At 41.1% G+C, this 18,195-nt stretch overlaps 1 protein-coding gene across 16 annotated transcripts in view; it reads right to left on the bottom strand.

Annotated features, from left to right (window-relative positions):
- The window catches only part of DTNA (dystrobrevin alpha), a 224,508-nt gene that overhangs the window by 52,505 nt on the left and 153,808 nt on the right, over positions 1 to 18,195 (bottom strand). For all 16 annotated transcript variants that reach the window (XM_064706057.1, XM_064706045.1, XM_064706046.1 and 13 more), the window contains 5 exons: positions 16,088 to 16,301; positions 8,831 to 8,916; positions 7,164 to 7,318; positions 2,840 to 2,945; positions 729 to 895 (listed from right to left, as the gene is read on the bottom strand). In XM_064706057.1, the coding sequence (XP_064562127.1) occupies positions 729 to 895; positions 2,840 to 2,945; positions 7,164 to 7,318; positions 8,831 to 8,916; positions 16,088 to 16,301 (728 nt within the window). The remainder of the gene's footprint in view (positions 1 to 728; positions 896 to 2,839; positions 2,946 to 7,163; positions 7,319 to 8,830; positions 8,917 to 16,087; positions 16,302 to 18,195) is intronic.

The following is an 18,195-nucleotide window of genomic DNA, read 5'->3' as shown; positions in this document are numbered from 1 at the left end:
TTTTTAAACAATATACTTTTGAAATGTTTGAAATGAATTATGTATTTTCTGCTATTTGTGTTTGAATCCTGAAGGATTTTGATACTCTGTAAACAAGGGGGCCAACTGGGGCTTTGCTCCAGTCCATGGAAAGCGGAGTCCCCAAGTCTCATGCCCTTCAGGGAAGGTTAAGGTTCCAGCAGCTGTTGATACTTCCCTTTCAGCTTAGGAAAAACACTGCATCATTTTGATTAACAACAAGAAACCTGAAGTGAGCATTTCTCTAGAGTAAACACTACTGTGGATCTAAGCCCGTGACCACGCTCAAATCTCCAGTGCCAGGATCATCCCAAATGCTACGCATATGCTGCAGCCACTCAACTGAAAATATTGATGAATGAGCATTAAGTATTCATCATTTCATTTACACGTAGCCAAAGAGAGCAAGCCAGTGACAACTTTACCGTGAGTCCTGTGGGAACGGGAGAAGCTGCCATGAGCCCGCTGCCCTGCTGCCAGCCCCTCCTGCGCTGCCCTCACCGCGGCACGCACCAGATCCTCACCCAGGAAAGACCATTCCCACCTCCACGCTCTCCCGACGGCTCCCAGCACCGGAGCCTCCCAGACAGGGTCACTAATCCAAGTGCCAGCCCGGCTCCCAGCTCGCCTGAGCCCAGAGCTGTGCCTGGGGGCTTCTCTGATGGTTGGAGGGCAAAGCAGTCTGCAGCGAGGCAGGAGCCTTCCCTTACCCATGACGTGTACTCTTTCATTTGGTGCTGGTTGCTGTGGGAACCGCTGGCATGGCCCCTCCAGAAGCAGTCCTGACAGAGCTGGTAATTGTGACACTGCTGGCAGCGGTAGCGAAACCCCATCATGCTCTCGCTGTGGCAGTAGGAACACTCGACAGGGTGGAAGACTGGGCGGGAGAAAGAAATGGTGAGCCAAAAAGCAAAACAAAGGAACACCCAGAAAAAGCTCATGGACGAACCCCAAACTGAAGGGTGCTCCCTTCTTTGTTTAAAGCAATCTGCAGCGTTGGATGCTGCTGACAGCTCTGACCTGAGAGAATACAGCAACCTGCAACACTTCTACACTGGGCACCAAACCCCTCTTTGCTTCTTCGCTGGTATCCATGCCTCCTGCTCACAGCAGCAAAAAATGTGTGTTCAGTGCTCAGTGTCTAACAGAATACAGAGTACAGAGGAGGGCCATGGAGATAAGGGCTCTCCTATGATGACAGGCTGAGAGTTGTTCAGCTCCAGGGTGTCCTTAGAGCAGCTTTCCAGCACCTAAAGGGGCTACAGGAGAGCTGGAGAGGGACTTTTGTCAAGGGGATGTAGGGATAGGACAAGGGGAAATGGGTTCACTGAAAGAAGGTAGATATAGATTGAATATTAGCAAGAAAATCTTTACTGTGAGGATGGTGAGGCACTGGATTGCATTGCCTGAAGAAGGTGTGGATGACCCATCCCTGGAAGTGTTCAAGGCCAGGTTGGATGGGGATTTCAGCAACTTGGTCTAGTGGAAGATGTCCCTGCTGGGGAGCTGGAAATGCATGATCTTTAAGGTGCCTTTGAATCCACACCATTCTACGACAGAGGAAACTCGTATGTGGGAAAATCCACTGCAGCTGCACCACTGGGACAAGCTGAGTGTTTGGTTGTGTTCTAAGCAGCTGAGGTGAGGCATCTTGGAGGAAAAGTCAAACTCAGCTGTATGACTCCTGAAAGGATGAAAGTGTACTTAGACATGTTATTGTCTCTTAATTGCTGCTGTCTCATCTGAACAAGTGGTGTCATTTAGGTACCTATATATGGAGTTGAACACGTAGCTTTGGATGTCCAGATTTGGAAAGCTGGCCTTTGGAGGGACCTGTTCTCTGTTCAGAAGCAGACAGTGACAAGGAAGCAAGTCACTGAGGACACTAAAGCATCAACTGAGATATTTGGAAGCCCCTTCCAGGCAATACTGCTATTTCTGTTCCTCTTTCCTTGCTACAGCCTGTACCAAATTTACCACAGGGTACTGAACATCCCCTTGTTCCCAGGCACCCTCTGCCTTTCCTGTCATAAGGTTCAGTCTGGGAAAATTTGGATCAGTGCTGAAAGTGTCAGGGGTTTAACTCCTTGCCAGAGTTTTGCAGCAAGAAGGGTTTCTGCTCTGGGCTAGGAAACACTGTGAAGCTGGTGAGGGACAGGGATGGATGACAAGAGCTTGAGGAAGGTGGAATAGATAGGTTGCTCTGTAGCCAAAAAAGACTTGGGAACATCCCTTACCCACCGTGGCACCTTTCAGTGGAAGAGGGATTTGTTTGGCACAGGAACATATACAACTTTTCCTCCTTTTCCTTTTACCACCAAAAATGTATGCACACAATCCACAGGGAACTTCCTTTTCAGAGGATATGGTCTGGCAGTGTAGACTTAGGAGTAGATCCTTCCTAAGGACCTTTTGGCTGGTGTTTTGCACTGCACTGACATCTCCTGCCAGGAATACTGCAGGAACAGAAACTGCCAAGCTGCTCCCTCTCTGCTGCCATATGTCATAGCTAATAAAAGTTGTGGTCTTGATAGTTTACCAAATATAAGTGTGTGAATGGATGAAGCCCTATTGCTCTTTGCTTATCCAGAGCACAGGAGGAGACATGAGCAGGTTAACTTCCTGAGCACAGCAAAATTTAAGCCATGTTCCTGGCTGAATGACCAACAGACTTCAAATATTTTACCAGGCACTGTAAAAATAGCACATGGAGTCAATGAACCCAGTACAGTAGCTTTTACAAAACCATTTAGAGAGTGTGAAAATCATCACACCAAAGTTTATTCTTGTAACTGTGTTTTGGCAGCGCCTCTTTACTTACCATTTTCAACATTTGCCAGTCGATGCAGAAGTGGTAACCACACTAGACACTGTGGTGGGGGATCAGACATGAGAGTATCCAAGAAAGTGTTTAATGTGACTTTTTTCTGCTCAAACAAGGAAACAAACATGAACAAAAAAAAAATCAGTAATTAGACATCTCAAAATTATTTTATCTTGTCTCTACAGAAACAATTGGGAATAAGTTTCAAACACTGCTTGCCTGTAGCCCTGATTTACTAAAAAGAACAAGTGATACTAGTAAAGCTTTTCCAGGCTATTTTTAGTCAGTACAATGATACAACTGATGACTAGAAGTCATTCTCACAAGGCTGGGTTGGAGACACTTAGCTCCCACTCACTTCCAGACTCTCTTCTAGAGTCACTTCCTGAAGATGCTTTGTGGTTAAGGGTGGTATTCAGCTCTGCATGCTCTCATCTGTTTTGAGTATCGTGTGACAAGTACAAGTGGATGTGGGCTATCACTGTGTGTGACCAATTTTCAAATGAAAAATCACTGCTGATGGTACTTGAAAAAAGAAAATGAGAGAAAATACTGGCAAGGGAGCACAAATTCGAAAGAAATATAGAATAAGGAGAGACCAGCACAGGCAATTTATTACTGTAATTTAAGAAACTTTGCTTGTCTAAGGAGCAAGGGCAACTAGTTATGGGTGAGTTCTGACTGTGGGATGTCAAGATTGCATATGCTCAGGGACTGCAACTGCTCCTGAACTCTTCATGCCTTTAAGCACTCAGATTGATGCCCCTTTAAATTTCAGAGAGATTTAAACTCTAAGATATCCCTGTTGATTTTAAAAATGCAATCTAGAGCCTTAAATTTCTTAGGTGTCTGGAAAAAGTAATCACAAATCCTAGTTCATTTGTTTTTTCAATCAGCAACTGAGTCTTCCTTAAATAAAATTTAAGATGCAAAAATATCGAGCCCTGCTGAGAATATATGTAGATATATTTTACAGACATACATATTTAAGTAGTATCCCCATATCCAAAGGGATGGCTAAATTTTCATATCTGATTGCATAAGCTGCTGCTTTAACTTGCTAAAGAACTATGGTTACCCCATGAGGAAGCTAAGCAGCACTTATGCAGTGACATGTATCATCTCTGCATGTCGTGGAATTCTTTTCAGAGCTGAGATTTCCAGACGAAGTATCTGAGCTCCATTTATACACAATTACCACCAGGTGTAAATAAAACTGTTATTTCTCTTATTCAGTGAGCGATCAATGGAAAACATCTCACACTGCAACAGTCTCAGGGATGAAACACAGCAAGTATTTGGAAAGATATGAAAATATTTGTCCATAGGAGAAAATACCTCAGGCTACTGTGAGAATGGGCTTGATTCTTTAATGAACAGAAACAGCCAGAATATTAGCTCTAAATCTCCCTGGAGTACCACCTTTCCCCACAACAACTGCAGTGTGAAAGTCCAGTCAAACACTACCACCTGCTTGTTGTATGAATTATCTTCCCAGCCATGGAGAGCAGATAAGCAGTTCCCAAGAAGGTATCCTATGCTGTAAGCATCAGCTCAGAGAAAAGGATCTCTCTTTTGGAGATGTGGATTTCTTTTTCTGCTGTGGATGCTTGGCACAGCTTTGCTGACCAATGCTGCCAGCAAATGTCTCTGTTGTCTGCAGCAGAACTTGAGAGCACAGGGAAAAAAAGGTGTAAGGAAGCCCAGGAAAAGAAGGGACCTCCGGTGCCCCATCCTGCAGAGCTGAGTAGCTTCAGATCTTCCCTCTGCTCTTGAAGGGATACACACAACCAGTCTAAAAGCAAATAGATAAGGAGACAAGAAAAGCTCTTCCACAATGCAGTGGGCTTTTGAAAGCTGCTATAACTTTAAAATCTGATTGGCACCAAATAAAGCAACTTAGCTTCCATGACAGCTTTATGGCCAAACTGCTCTTGTGATCACTGATTTTATGGATTAGAGAAAAAAGTAGTGTCCCTGAAAAGGACACTGTCAGAGCAATTTCCATACATTTTCCTCCTGCAATTTTCTTTCAGCTGCTGGGAAAGCTTAAACCAAAAGCTGTTTTCTAAATATACACTACACACAGATGGAGTCTAGGTTTGTGGAATAACACTTAGACAAGTGCTAAGAAAATGAAGTTAGCGTCTATCTTTTTAGTTTGGGATATTTTTTTTAAAAAGTGGTTTTTACAATGATAACAATACTGTTTATAACATCAATCCTACCTATGGGGGAAGTGGTGATGATAAAACTTCTTTTTGAGCCACAGATTTGTATTCTGAAACATTAAGTCACTTGCTCCAGTATTTCTGCCCCACAAATTTGCTGATGAGGAAACACTGTTGTTTCTACTTTGAACAGACATTCAATCTAGCAGTAGCTACAGGCAGAGGAAAATACGTGGTGGGATCAAGCAAACCAGTAGAATTGGAAATAATAAAATATTTCTGCAAAAAAAAATCCTTTCAGATGTAAACTGAATGGATTTGACACCATGACCAGATAATTCTCAGAATTTTTTTATTTCCCTGAAATTGAAGAATCTCTAGACATCAGGGGGTTGAAAGGCTTCTGCTAAGCAAAAGTGACCCATTGTGAGAATGAGTGAGAGTGCCAAACCTATTCCAAGCTATCAACTTCTGATAATGCTATATGCAATATAAGAGAGAGAAAGAATGACTTGTGTGTGACTAAGACTGTAAATACCATTTATCATGGTGTCATAAAGATCTGAATTTCATTTCAAAACTCTGGTTCATCCCTAGTGAGGATGTAATGAGAACTACATAAAGTCAATTTAAGTGAAATATCAGACTAGATTTACAAGAGTACTTGGCTGCCTCCAGATGCAAAACAGCAGCTTTGTAAACCTGCTGTGTACTTACATCAGTCAGAGACTTAACTCTTGTTAGCTCTAAGTGGAGCTTGTAAACAAAACCACGTAATTTTTTGAAGATTGAAGATGTTGCTGCTTGAAGATGTTGCTTCTAAAGATACCTTAATGCATCTGGTCTACTCAGCTGGATGCAATCTCAAAGCAAGTGCCATTTTTGATGGCTACTGAGATAAAAAATGAGGCCTGGATTAGATTTTTTCAGGAAAAGAAATTCCTTTTTTCATCCATAATAACAGCATGACCAACATGCAAAGCTTGAATACCCTGTTCCCATGCATTATTTTAACACAAAACTTTCAGAAGTCACTTCACCACATAAATTCTTCAACATAAGATGAAATGCTGTTTTAAGTCTCCCTCTGTGAAACAAGACTAGTCTCACATATGCAAACATTACCATTTAAAATGAATTGGGAGATGACTCAATAAATGAATTTCAACATCTCCTTTCGGCTGACTGGAGTGCCTATTGATTAGTGATGAAACTGAGAGAATACTAAAAATGAGACTCTATTTTGCATGAAAATTACACTATTCCTGCTCCATTGAACTTACTTGTTCAACAGTATTCAGTTAGCAAATGAAAGGATAAAGAGAAGGAAAACACAACTTCATTTCTAACATTGTCCCAGTTTCAGCATATTCCCTTACTACATATTTATGGAATTATACAGTGTGATGTGTGGCAAGAACCAGAGGAATTCTCTCTTTCTCCAGTGCAGAAGTGGACAACCAGCCACAATTATGGAAGCTTCTGAAGGGCTATGGATTAGCTTAAGCCAGTGCTGTACTCAGTGTACCTATGGAGTCTTTTGAGTTGCAAAAAAATCTTGTATTTTCTTCAGGATAAATTCATTGCTTTCCTGACCCTATCTCACTGGTGTTATTGGTAAGAGACTAAGGATTTTCTAATACATACTGATTCCCATTTACAAAAAAGTTTTGAGATGATTTTCTTCTTACTCCTAAATTTTTATGTCTATCACTGGGAAAACCTGAAGTTTGATTTTTTTTGGTGGAACTTCAGCTTTGTATGCAGAAGTTAGTGTTCTGTATGCTTATACCAACACCAACTAAATGGGGTGGAGATCTGCATGCCTTGGGGTATAAATATATATAGTACCTAAAGGTATATATGTAATTAGTGCTTAAATTAGGAAGTTCCCTAATTTAGGAATGCGTAAGTCAAGATCCTGCTCTGAATAATTTTTTGACTAAGCCTCTCTCTTCATGGTTATATGGGGAACCTATGGAGACCAGCTTCCTTTTGAAGGCACCAAACCTACACACCAGAAATCAGTGGAGTGGACCTTCCCCTCATCCAGCCCTGTGTTTCCTGGGCAAATATGCACTTATGTGTAAGACAGGAAGAGTCTTGGCCTGCTCAGAAGGGTGATTGAGATCCTGCATCTCTTCATTTACCTGTTGTGAGAAACAGGATTTTGCTGACTGCTCAGTGTACCCAAAGGAAGGCCCCTCGAAGACAGCGGTGGGCAGCTTGAGAACCTCGCGCAGGAACATGTCGTACCTGCCATAAACCATCACCCCGCTGGAGTCAGAAATCATGGAGAAAATATCTGAGGGGGGAAAGAGAAGGAAAGATCACAGCAGCTTCAGTGTGAGCTACAGATTAGCTCTGAGATCAGTATCATCTGATTTGAAAGAGAAGTAGCAAACATGTTTGGCTTATGGAAACCTCCACTATTACTGCACCTTTATTTCCGACCTCTTTTAATAGAAAACAAGAAGAATTATTTGCATATTAAGAACTAGCTGATTTTAACACTAAAATATTCCTGATTTGTTTTTCTTTGTGTGTGGTCATTTTTAAGCAAAGCCTGATGCATGGCATGAGGCAGTAATTTAATCAGATAAGAAGGCTCTGATTTGACAGGATACGCTACATCAGCTTTTTGCCTGCTGCCAGTTTACCATGTCAAATCAAAATCTTGACAATGGGTTCATTAAGTCAGTTATTATTGTCTTGGACAGGAAACACAAAGCAATGAAGGTCTTGCCAATGAGTTATTTTTCATTCTTCCCTCCTTCTTATGCATAAAAATATCACACTTTTATTATTGCAGTGATGTCAGTTTGTCAGCCCTTACTTCTCCGTTTGTTTAAAATTATCCTCTGCTTAGCAGGAGATCTCTGACTAAGGAACATTTATTGTTTTTCAGGCTGTCATGTCAGCTGCTTCATTTCCAGGAACCTGGAAGGGAAATTCTGACAACAGGACTCCGGGACTGCTGACCCAAAAAAATCATCATTGTACTTCAGCCCTCCACTGGATGGACCCAGCTCCTACTCTTTAAGCAGCTTAGAGAACAAATGACGCTCAATTTATACTTTATAATTTATAACTTCAGCTCAGTTTGTATTTGAATTTCTACACAGAAATAATACATTAAAAAATGGTACCAAATCTGGAAGACTAAATCAGCACTTGGAATTTCTACTTGTCTACTGTAAACAACAGTAATTTGTAAACTCAGTTTTCTTGGGCTCAGGTAGAAGGCTCAGTGGAAACTGAAGATTTTTGGTCAAAAAGTCTGGAAAATGGTCTTCTGGACCTGACATTATACGCCTATAGAGAAAGACTTCCATTGCAGCAAGTAAAGTATGCTGATGGGGAACTGAGAATAAATCCTACAAAATGAGAATCTGTTCACCAAAATACATGGCATAAGAATCCCCTATGGAAGAAAATATGAATAGTACATAAATATATTGATCTTCTACATGTGAAAAGACATAGATGTTGCTAAAAAATAATCAAAAGAAATGGTTATGCTTCAGAAGAAAATTATGCTTCATGATGTTGAGGCACTTATTTGTATTCCAAGTTCGATAACCCCAATGGAAAAAAAATAAAATTCACCAATAAGAACCTCAATGTATGCAATTTGTCCTTAAAAACCTCAGTGTGAAGTTCAACCAAACATTTAGTGGGATTTACTTAGAGATATACATAGGGCAACTCCCAAACCCAGCCAAGAAAGCGTAGTTTATCCTAATTCCCTCTTTTCTACTTGTACTGTTAATTCTCCAACAGTAACAATTTTTAACAGGTAAAACATATCACTTACATCTTAATTTGTCCATGATTTTTCCTCCACAAAGAGTTGCCAAGGCCATTTTGACAGCAAAAACGGAAATTTTACCATGTCCTTCCCTGTTGAAAAGTAGAAAATAGTCATATTTTACATGTCCATTTTATGAGAATCTATTCAATTAAAATGCATATTTATGACATCACTTACTGTAATGCACAATATATATGTGGATTGACATACAGAGAAATAAGTCCTTTAAAAAGAAGGTTTGTGGGAACACACATCAGTACACCACTCTGTAAAGATCTCAGAGCAGATTTATTATGTATATGAAGCTCAGTATTAAACTGTTTATCTCATTATACACTACAGTGATAATTATTACTGCTATCTGTGATACAGTAGCACTGGGAGACACCTATCACACTCATAGCTTCCCTATCCCAAGTGCTTTGGGAATTTTTTGGACCTAAAAGATTTCAAGTAAGTGAAAAAATCAGCACTGGGAACAAAAGTGAAAAAGCACACAGGGCTCACATCATTGCATAAACTTCATCTGTACCTGTCAGTAGGTCCTGACAATTGCATTTTAGAAGTTACACCTGACCGCCAGGAACCTTGAAGAAGAACTTTGCTGAAAAATGGGAAACATGCCTGCATCCAGAATGAGTGAAGGACATATGTTGTGATATGGGGAAGAGTTTTGTCCCTGGTTTGTTCAAGAGGAGGCTATACCTGGCTCTCTACTTTCAATTTACAATGCATAAATGCTAATAAATCCCAAATTCAACCAAGAGTTTGTCCTGGGGCAAAAAGGCACATTGCCAGCTCTTTCCTCAACTGTCTTGAAGCATGCAATGGCTTAACTTTGTTATTCCTCCCACTATCCTCATTCTCCTTTTACAACCATGATGGTCCCCAATGATCACCTGCCATCACAGAAAACCTGGTTTATTTGAGCTGGATAAGTAAAACATGACCTCAGACATTGCATGGCACACTTAGCCCCTAAAACACCTATCAGCCCCAGTTAAATGTTCAGCCCCAGTTAAGTGTTCAGCCCCAGTTAAGTGTTCAGCCCCTTCCCAAAGATGAGAATGCTCTCCTAAATTCATCTGCTTCTTAGTGTTAATCTCTCAAGATCCAAACGGTAAAATGTGGTTTTTCTTGGAATTTTTTGAATCTTACTGTAAGGCACTCGGAGTTCAGAGTTGCACAGGAGCAACTTCAATCCATCATCCAAACCCCTTGGCATTACTTCACAGCTTCCCACATGAATTAATGGTGTTAATTAATGACATCAGTGAGGACATGTCACCAGGCTTTAAACAAAGAGACAACCAATATTTGTGAGATTAGCAAAATGGCAGCCATGTTTCCTTCTAAATTCTGACAGGATTAATGATGTGGCTAGATAATGAAGTTTTGTGTCAGTTTTCTGGAAATGGAGTTTCTGTGATCTTCAGTCCACTGTACCAGAGAACACAATGTTTATAAGGGATTTCCTGTTTCATGTATATAATCATGTGCTACCTAAGATGGTCTAACTGCACTGGCAACAGTAGTACATAGAAATTTAGATCTTCATCAATATTTCTAAAATTACTCTGTTCATTGTCACTCACAATTTTAAGGAAGAAAATTGCATCTGATCAGAACTAAAAGATGAACTGATTCTGGAAGGACACGGAGCCTGTGACTGTGCCTCTTTCTCTGCTAATCCCACACCAGACTAATGCAGTAACACATACATGTAAAACAGACATGAATGGTATACTCACATCTGTACATTGATGCATGCTACATGCTTCACTGCTGCTTTCATTAAATCACTCAGATTTCAGAAAATGAGTCAGTTCTCTAAGCTTGACTGGCTAATAATCTTTAAAGTTCATTGAATTAGATTTAGTTCTATGTCAGTGTAACCCATAATTCTAAACAGAAATTCTAATTATACTTTTCACTCATTTAAAATTCTGCTTTTTGCCAGACAATCAACTAGAAATACAAGCAAAACCTAACAAATTCACTATGTCAGTGTTTAAGAAATAAATATTTACTGTATTCTTTAATGCTGACTTTTGTGCACACTTTTTCATTACATGAGTTCCCTTTGACTGGCTTCAGAAGATAAAAATCACAGCATAGGAATTTCCAGGCTTCTCTATTCCATTCCTTGTTGACTGGATTCTGATTTGTGTAAACCAGACTTAGCACTGTTACAGCTGAGAATGTGGTCCTTTTGTATTCTTTTTGTGCATGCTGCCCTTTAGACCCTTAGGAATTTTTCTGCACTGTTTCATCATGAGGTTTCCATCTGCCTTTAAAAGAGCTGTTATATTAAAAAAACAAAAAAGCTAAGTAGAAGCAATGGCATTATTAAGAAGTAATGGAAGATTTAGAGATTAAAAAATGTGGAAGCGCTTCAGATTTAGATTATTTTTCCCAGGAGGTTTAGTTATACTTACTAACAGGATTATATTTTTGCATGGCAGACACATATCAACTTGGCTTCAGCTTTCCACCCTAGAGCCATTGGCTTTTCCCATACTCAAATGGTTATGGAAGAGAGGAACAGAAAAAGAAAATATATCATTTATCTCTTCAATCTCTCCATTTGAGTTGATTTGTTTTGACACTGTATTGTCTATCGGTCATTTGTATTCCTAAAAGCATCACAAGAGCCAATGTAAACCCAATTTGCCCTCCAAATATATATGTGTGTGTGTGTTTGTGTGTGTGTGTGCACACACACACATGCATATTTAAATACATATGACTGATGAACAGACAGGGTAATGGGGTCTAAGACTGGCCAATATCATTTGGATATCCAGAAGTGCCCTAAGCTGTGTCTAAGCACCACAGACGACCCTGACTGGCAGCACTGGGGCCTCACAGGGTTTGCTGTGCAAAAGCAAAAGCTGAAGCAGTGGCTCATAGCAGCAGGGAGAAGTCACCACTCCCTGAAAACAGCTTTGGGCTGGCTAATGCAAAGAGAAATAAATTTTACTAGTGGAAACAGGAGAGGACAGCAAATATTTTGATTTTATATTGCACCTCTCTTACTGAGGTTACTCTTCAGCAAGAAGCATAAATGATGTCTGAAGCAAACCCTGAAGCTGATGTGCACTTAACAACAATAGAGGATGGAGAACTTAGGAAAGGGAATGATGGCCAGGGTTGAAGGTTACCTCCCACTGGGGTGAGGAAAAAAGGGCAAAAAATTATACATGCTTTTAGACACTAGAGCAGGGAAGAAGGTTTCCTCTTTCACTGCATAGCTGCAGAGAGAGACAGCCTGTCCCCAGAGCAAGGAAACCCCACAGACTGACTCACAAAATCCACAGACTATACAAGGCTGAGTCCAGCTCCAGGACCTGATTTTGCCTATTGGGTTACCAAGGAGAGTGGTACCAAATAAATGACACTGTCATTTGTCAGGATCTCTAGCAACACCCAAACTGAGACAGCCAGAGGATGGGGAAAGCCATCAAGAAACAGAATCACATCTTTAGAAACAGCAAATGTGTTCCATGAAAAGGACATTGAGAAAATACCATTTTTCTCACCAATGAGGCTTAAGTGGTGCTCCCTCAATACTTTAAGGTATCTTTTGCAAAGGTAAGAAAAGTTCTTCAGTTATTGGTTACTACCCACTGTAATCAAGGCAGTCAATTCTGAAATGTCAGAGGCTGTAATTACAAATTCCCATTTTCAAAACAAGGTTTTAGAGATGAAATTTTATTGACATTTAGCAAGATTCTTTCATGTAGGACAGCAAATGCATACTGTCCAAATCTCTGAAATGCATTTTTTTTTGCTGGACTTCCTCTGTCAATGCCTCTGTGGCATTCAATGAGTAGCAAAGGTGGAGAAGAGAGGGAATTAAACACTTTACTGCTCTAAACAGATGAATGAGCAAGAAGCTGTATTTCCAAAATGGATATTGATCATCTTTATGTACTGAAATCAGTACAATACAAATGTTCATTTGATTAAACAAGGGCATGAAAACTTCCTAATTTCTCTGCAGAAGTCAAGTCTCCCCCCGAGCCAGGCAGGGTCTGTTTCATAGCCCAGGGCTCACAACTCCATTCATAGGATGGTGTACATTAAGGAACAGAGAAAATTCAGCTATTTTCTTAACAGTTAAACTTTGCAGCAGGAATAGCTGGAGATGATCTAGCACAGAATATTTCCCACTCTGTTTAAAAGGAGTTTTTTGGAGAACAAATGAATGAGGCTGACATTCCACCTTTCTGCCTAGGCTTTGACACCAGACTGGAGTAATTTTTCAGAGAGGTTTGTATTCGTCAACTTTTTACATAGTACTTGGTGTGCCAGTGAAGGAAGTGTGCTATTGTTTCATAAAGCCAGTTAATCACCTTAGGCCTTGAAGCAAAAGCTCTTGCCTAATTTTAACCTGTGGTTAGAAACACAGATCAGACATGTTTCTGTCCAGATTATTTTAAAGCCTCGTTCTGCTCACAGGTTTTGGCCTGTCAGGGTCATCTACCACATGCTGCTGACTTCCACACACTAATGATAAGTTAATTGAAGTATTTCTGTTTGAGAATTTTGAATTTGTTGGCTTGCAGTTCTGTAAGGTTGTACTTTAGCTTACTTTTAGCAGCATAAAGGAACATCCCAATCAGTCTCACATGAAATTCTATACACTATAATTTTCCCCCTCTTTTTCTCCTTTCAGGGTTGAGCAGCAGAGAAATATCTGTGACCCTAATGAATCCCCAAGGCCATTAAAAAGCCATAAAAAATGGGACGTAAGCTCAGCACCAGCAGTGGCTAAGTTGGCCCACATGCCATAGCAGCACACTGTGGTCCTTTTGTGTTTTGCTAGCCAAGTTTTAGCTCCAGAGAAGACATCTGTATTGTAGGCCTCAGGAAACACTCCTTGCCAGAGGGCAGAGAAATCTGCCAGGATTTCAGCAGGCTATAAAAGAAGGAAGAGGCTGTGTTTAAAGTTTGGATGATCTTCAGCCAGTACAGTACACAAAGAGGAACATATATATTAACTTGACCTAAAGAAATGAGACAGTGGCAGGCTTATTAGACTTTAAAATATGAAATAACTTGTCCTTTGTGGTCCTTTCATATATGTTAGGTCGCAGACTCCATTTCTCCACTTTCTTTGGATCCCAAATGAGACATGAAAAACTGCACCACCTTCTCTGGACCTGCAGCACCTTGCACTTGGCTTTGCTGAACCTCATGAAGAGATTTCCATGGGCCCTCTTCTCCAGCCTGCTGAGTCCCTCTGGACAGCCTGCAGAACATTGCTTCTCTCTGAACAAGAAAAGAACTTGCTCCTCCTTCCACCAACTTCTGCCTTTCAGAAGAGAATGACCTTTCTGCTGCACTGGAGGGGAGAGAAAGGAGCAACACGGGAAGCAGAGACAGCAGCCCTGGTTAGACTCCAGCAGCTCCCACACTGTCCCTGTGGCATGTAGAGCCACCTCCCTCCCTCTGCTTCCCAGAAACCAGGAAACCTGAACCACCAGTGGTTGTTAAACCAATATCCAACACAAAACTTCAATGATATGAGTCATACTCAAGTATAGGGAACGTTTTGAGAATCAGATGCTTAACTGGTAAGTCTTTATTTGTGACAGGTGTCTAGACTTCCACTACAGTACAGAGAGACCTAGCTGACACATATCTCCATGAATCTGAACTTAGGTACCTCAGGTTACACATGAACCTCATCTCATATGTTTGCTGTATTTAATATGGAGTGATAGCAGCTAGTCCCTGTCTCTGACATCAGAGCTGGGAGCCTCTTCCTAGGGATTCCTTGGGGGTCTGTGCCCTTCTGGGAAGTGCATCCCATGCACTACACTCAGGGGCAGCACAACAGACTGAGCTACTGCTTGACAAATGGAGTGAGGGTCACAGCTTCCTTACCCTGGGGGCCTGATGGGAGCTCAGAAACAGAACATGAACCACAGCACATGGGATGTTTCCAGGGAAAGCAAACCCTTCCCCCTTAAAAACACTCTCTGATTCCCTCCAGGGGACTAAATTCCTCTACTCCATTACGCTGCAAGTAGCTGTGCTGTGTAGCTGAGATCTTTATCCCTTTACATTGAGCTACAAAACAAGCACAGTATCACAGGTCTTGCTTCCACAGACCAGGGTCTTTCCATATGTTTACCAGCCAGGAAGCAGTTTACTTGTGGCATGCAGCAATAAATGCATCTGGTCATTTCCAGCATCCTTTAGTATCCTTGTCACAGCCACAATGGTATGAATTAAAATGCCTGTTTCTTCTTTTATTGCCCTTGAGGGGAGGAAAATATTCCTGAAGGCTATGATTTCACAATGGACTGGCTTTTCTTCCTCTCAGAGGGGCAGGAGGAGAGGTTGAGTGCAGCCTTCTCATGTGGAACACCTACTTTTTCTCCCCGTTGCCATAGCAACTGAGCCACTGGCTGGTCTGGCACTGAGAGGTGCTCAATGACACCCAGTACCAGGGCAGCGAGAGAGAGCACTGGGAAGAGAGAGGGGAAGTATCCTTGTTTTAATGTTTAATGGCCAGTGTTTTCTGCTGATGAATTTTCAAAAAATAAACCATAAAGTGACAACATCTGCACCTGTCAGCCTTAACCACTGTTCTCCAATAACTCAGTTCTGAGGACTGCAAATATTGCAGTACAGGTTGCCAAGTATGTATTCAGAAATTGCAATAGATATACACAGAATACTCATTAATGTAAGTGGTTTTCTCTATCTAAAACTTGTTCTTTTTGTAATATGAGTCCCATGCAGTAATAAACAATGTGAATTTCATCACCTCCAGGTCTTTAATCCTATTTCTGTCATGGTCTCAAAATCATGCTGCACTGGCATGAGCCAGAAAAAAAAATTGCTTACAGCTGCAAGAACTTGCAGGGAAATGAGCTCTTTCAAAATAATGAGCTATTAACCCATGGCACTGCTGCAGAGGCATTGCAGTGGTGTCAGCCACTGGTGTGTCAATAAACAACAAGCCAAATTAGGAGCGCATGTGAATTTGTTTCTGTAGATAATTCTTCTTTGATATAAACTGGAACAAGTCTGAGTAGCTGGATGAAAACACAGTTGTGCTGAATTTGGCTCGAAAGAAAGGAAAGCAGAGGCCCTTAATTTAGGTTATCTCCCTAGTTAGCACTATTCACATGCTCATTATTTGGGACAGAATTGAGCCTGCTCAATTGATTTCGAGAGATATTTCTGGAGGAAGTCAAAGCCTTCCAGCAGCTGGGAGGGGCGGAGGAAAGGCAGACTCACGGATCAAAGGCCGCTAGCAGGAAGTTGAGCAGCAGGCTGATGGACTGCTCCACGTTGATCTGGTGGGTGGTGGGCATCCGTTTGTTGAGCTGGTAGAAGATGGTTGAGATCACAGCCTCCAGGCGAGCCACGTTCAGTTCGATGCTGGGGTCCAGGTTGTTCAGGGCGTTCTCCCGCAAGGCTTCGATCACATTCCAGATGTCCACCAGGTGCACTAGGGGACAGGACAGAAAGACTCAGATGGGGAAACACACTCCTGAAAGGAGAACAAGAGTCACCTCCTCCCACGAGGTGGGGAATAACACAACCATGCACAACATGCCTCATGAATAATTAAAAGAATTAATATACACCGTATATTGAATCTGGTGGAGGAATGAGCAAATAAAATTCAAATCTGTTAATAAGCAAACAATATACTGATATTACTAGTTGTAATGAATACAACCTCAGCTTGGGAAATCATTCTTCATTGTATAAAGTATTCAAATAGAAGTCTGTATTTCACAGAAATCACTGAAAGGTAAACATATGCTAATTGTTTTTCTGAACCATGCCTTTATGAATCCCCATTCAGAAATTACTCTTAGATATTAATTTGCATAGCAGATGGGCTTTTCAGAAGATCCTACGAATACTAAGTGCCTATCACATACTGATATTTTGAAAATTCTTTTCAGCAATTTGTATGGAAAGCAAAATATTTTACAGAAACAGAATTGTAATTGAGTCAGGGTACATTTAAACAAATAACACATAATGAAGTGATCCGAAAGTGATATTTTATGTCTTCTAAATATATTTGCCAAAATTATTTGTTAAATCTCTCTCTTTGATGAAGTCCTGGTCTAAGCTGAATTTGATGGGGCCTGTTTTTATCTACAAGGACAGCTTAAAGGACAATCTCTGCTCACCCTTCACATTGTACCCAAACAGAAATCTTGTTTGCAGAGCACTGTTGTTGTGGCAGTATGATTGGCTTGCCGTGGATTGCCATTTCCAGAAGAGGTGAACTGTGCCAAAAATAAAGAAACCCCTATAGTAATTTAAAAACGGGATTTAGTTCAAATCTGAACTCAAAGGTTCATCCCTCTATCTTACTATTACCTACTGTCCTACTAAAGTGTCAATAAAAAACAAATTAGGAGGCTCAGGGGGCAAATTCTCTTTTCTTCACCAGACAAACTACTGCACAGTTCTCATTACACAGCATGGTGATATGTCTTATGATGTATCAAAAGCCACCTGTATGTGGAAGGAGATCCATGGTTAGATAGAGAAACTTAATTATGATCCTCCTCGTTATATTTTTATTTGATTGGTTTGCAGATGCTGTCTCAGACTGCAATGTGACATGAGGGTCTGATGGCAGGGAAGTGTAAGCTGATAGTAGATGGATAATGAAACAAGATACAGTCATTTTACTTAGTCTAGATTTTTGCCCTATGATTGGGTTTCCCTTCTTTTGCCTCAGGAATAAATAGCCTCCAACACCCTGCTAGCACATGCGTGAGCCCAAACAGGAAGATACTCCATACAGATAAGTGGTAACAGTAGCAGCAATTACTTCAGGAACTAGACAAGGCACTTTTCCACTTCTTGCTGCTCCCTAGCAAGTAACTGTGAAAACCTACAAGATACAATTCCATTGTTACACCAAAGTATTTATTTTATCTTTGTAGTAAAAGAAAACTTCTACAGGCAAACTTGTATGCTGGCAGGCTGTCTTCAAAATGTTACCGTGAATTAAGCTGATGTTTGCACCGCCAGGTTTTAGCAGCTGGGGGCTACAGGGGTGGCTTCTGTGAGAAGCTGCCAGAAGTTTCCCCATGCTTGGCAGAGCCAGTGTCAGCTGGCTCCAGGATGGACCCACTGCTGGCCAACTCTGCACCATCCAAGTCTGCACCATCCAGAAATAGTGGTAATGCCTCTGGGATAGCATATTTAGCAAGAATTTAAAAAAAGGGTTTTTCACAGTTGTAATTAATGCCAAAGAATAGCAGGGTGAGAATATGTGAGAACAACACCTCTGCAGACACCAAGGTCAGTGGAAAAGAAGAGGGAGGAGGTGCTCCAAGCACCAGAGCTGAGGTTCCCCTGCAGCCCAT

Source organism: Zonotrichia leucophrys, chromosome 2 (genome assembly GCF_028769735.1).
Source record: "Zonotrichia leucophrys gambelii isolate GWCS_2022_RI chromosome 2, RI_Zleu_2.0, whole genome shotgun sequence".
Lineage (NCBI taxonomy): Eukaryota > Metazoa > Chordata > Aves > Passeriformes > Passerellidae > Zonotrichia > Zonotrichia leucophrys.
This window is presented reverse-complemented; position numbering and strand designations above follow the sequence as displayed.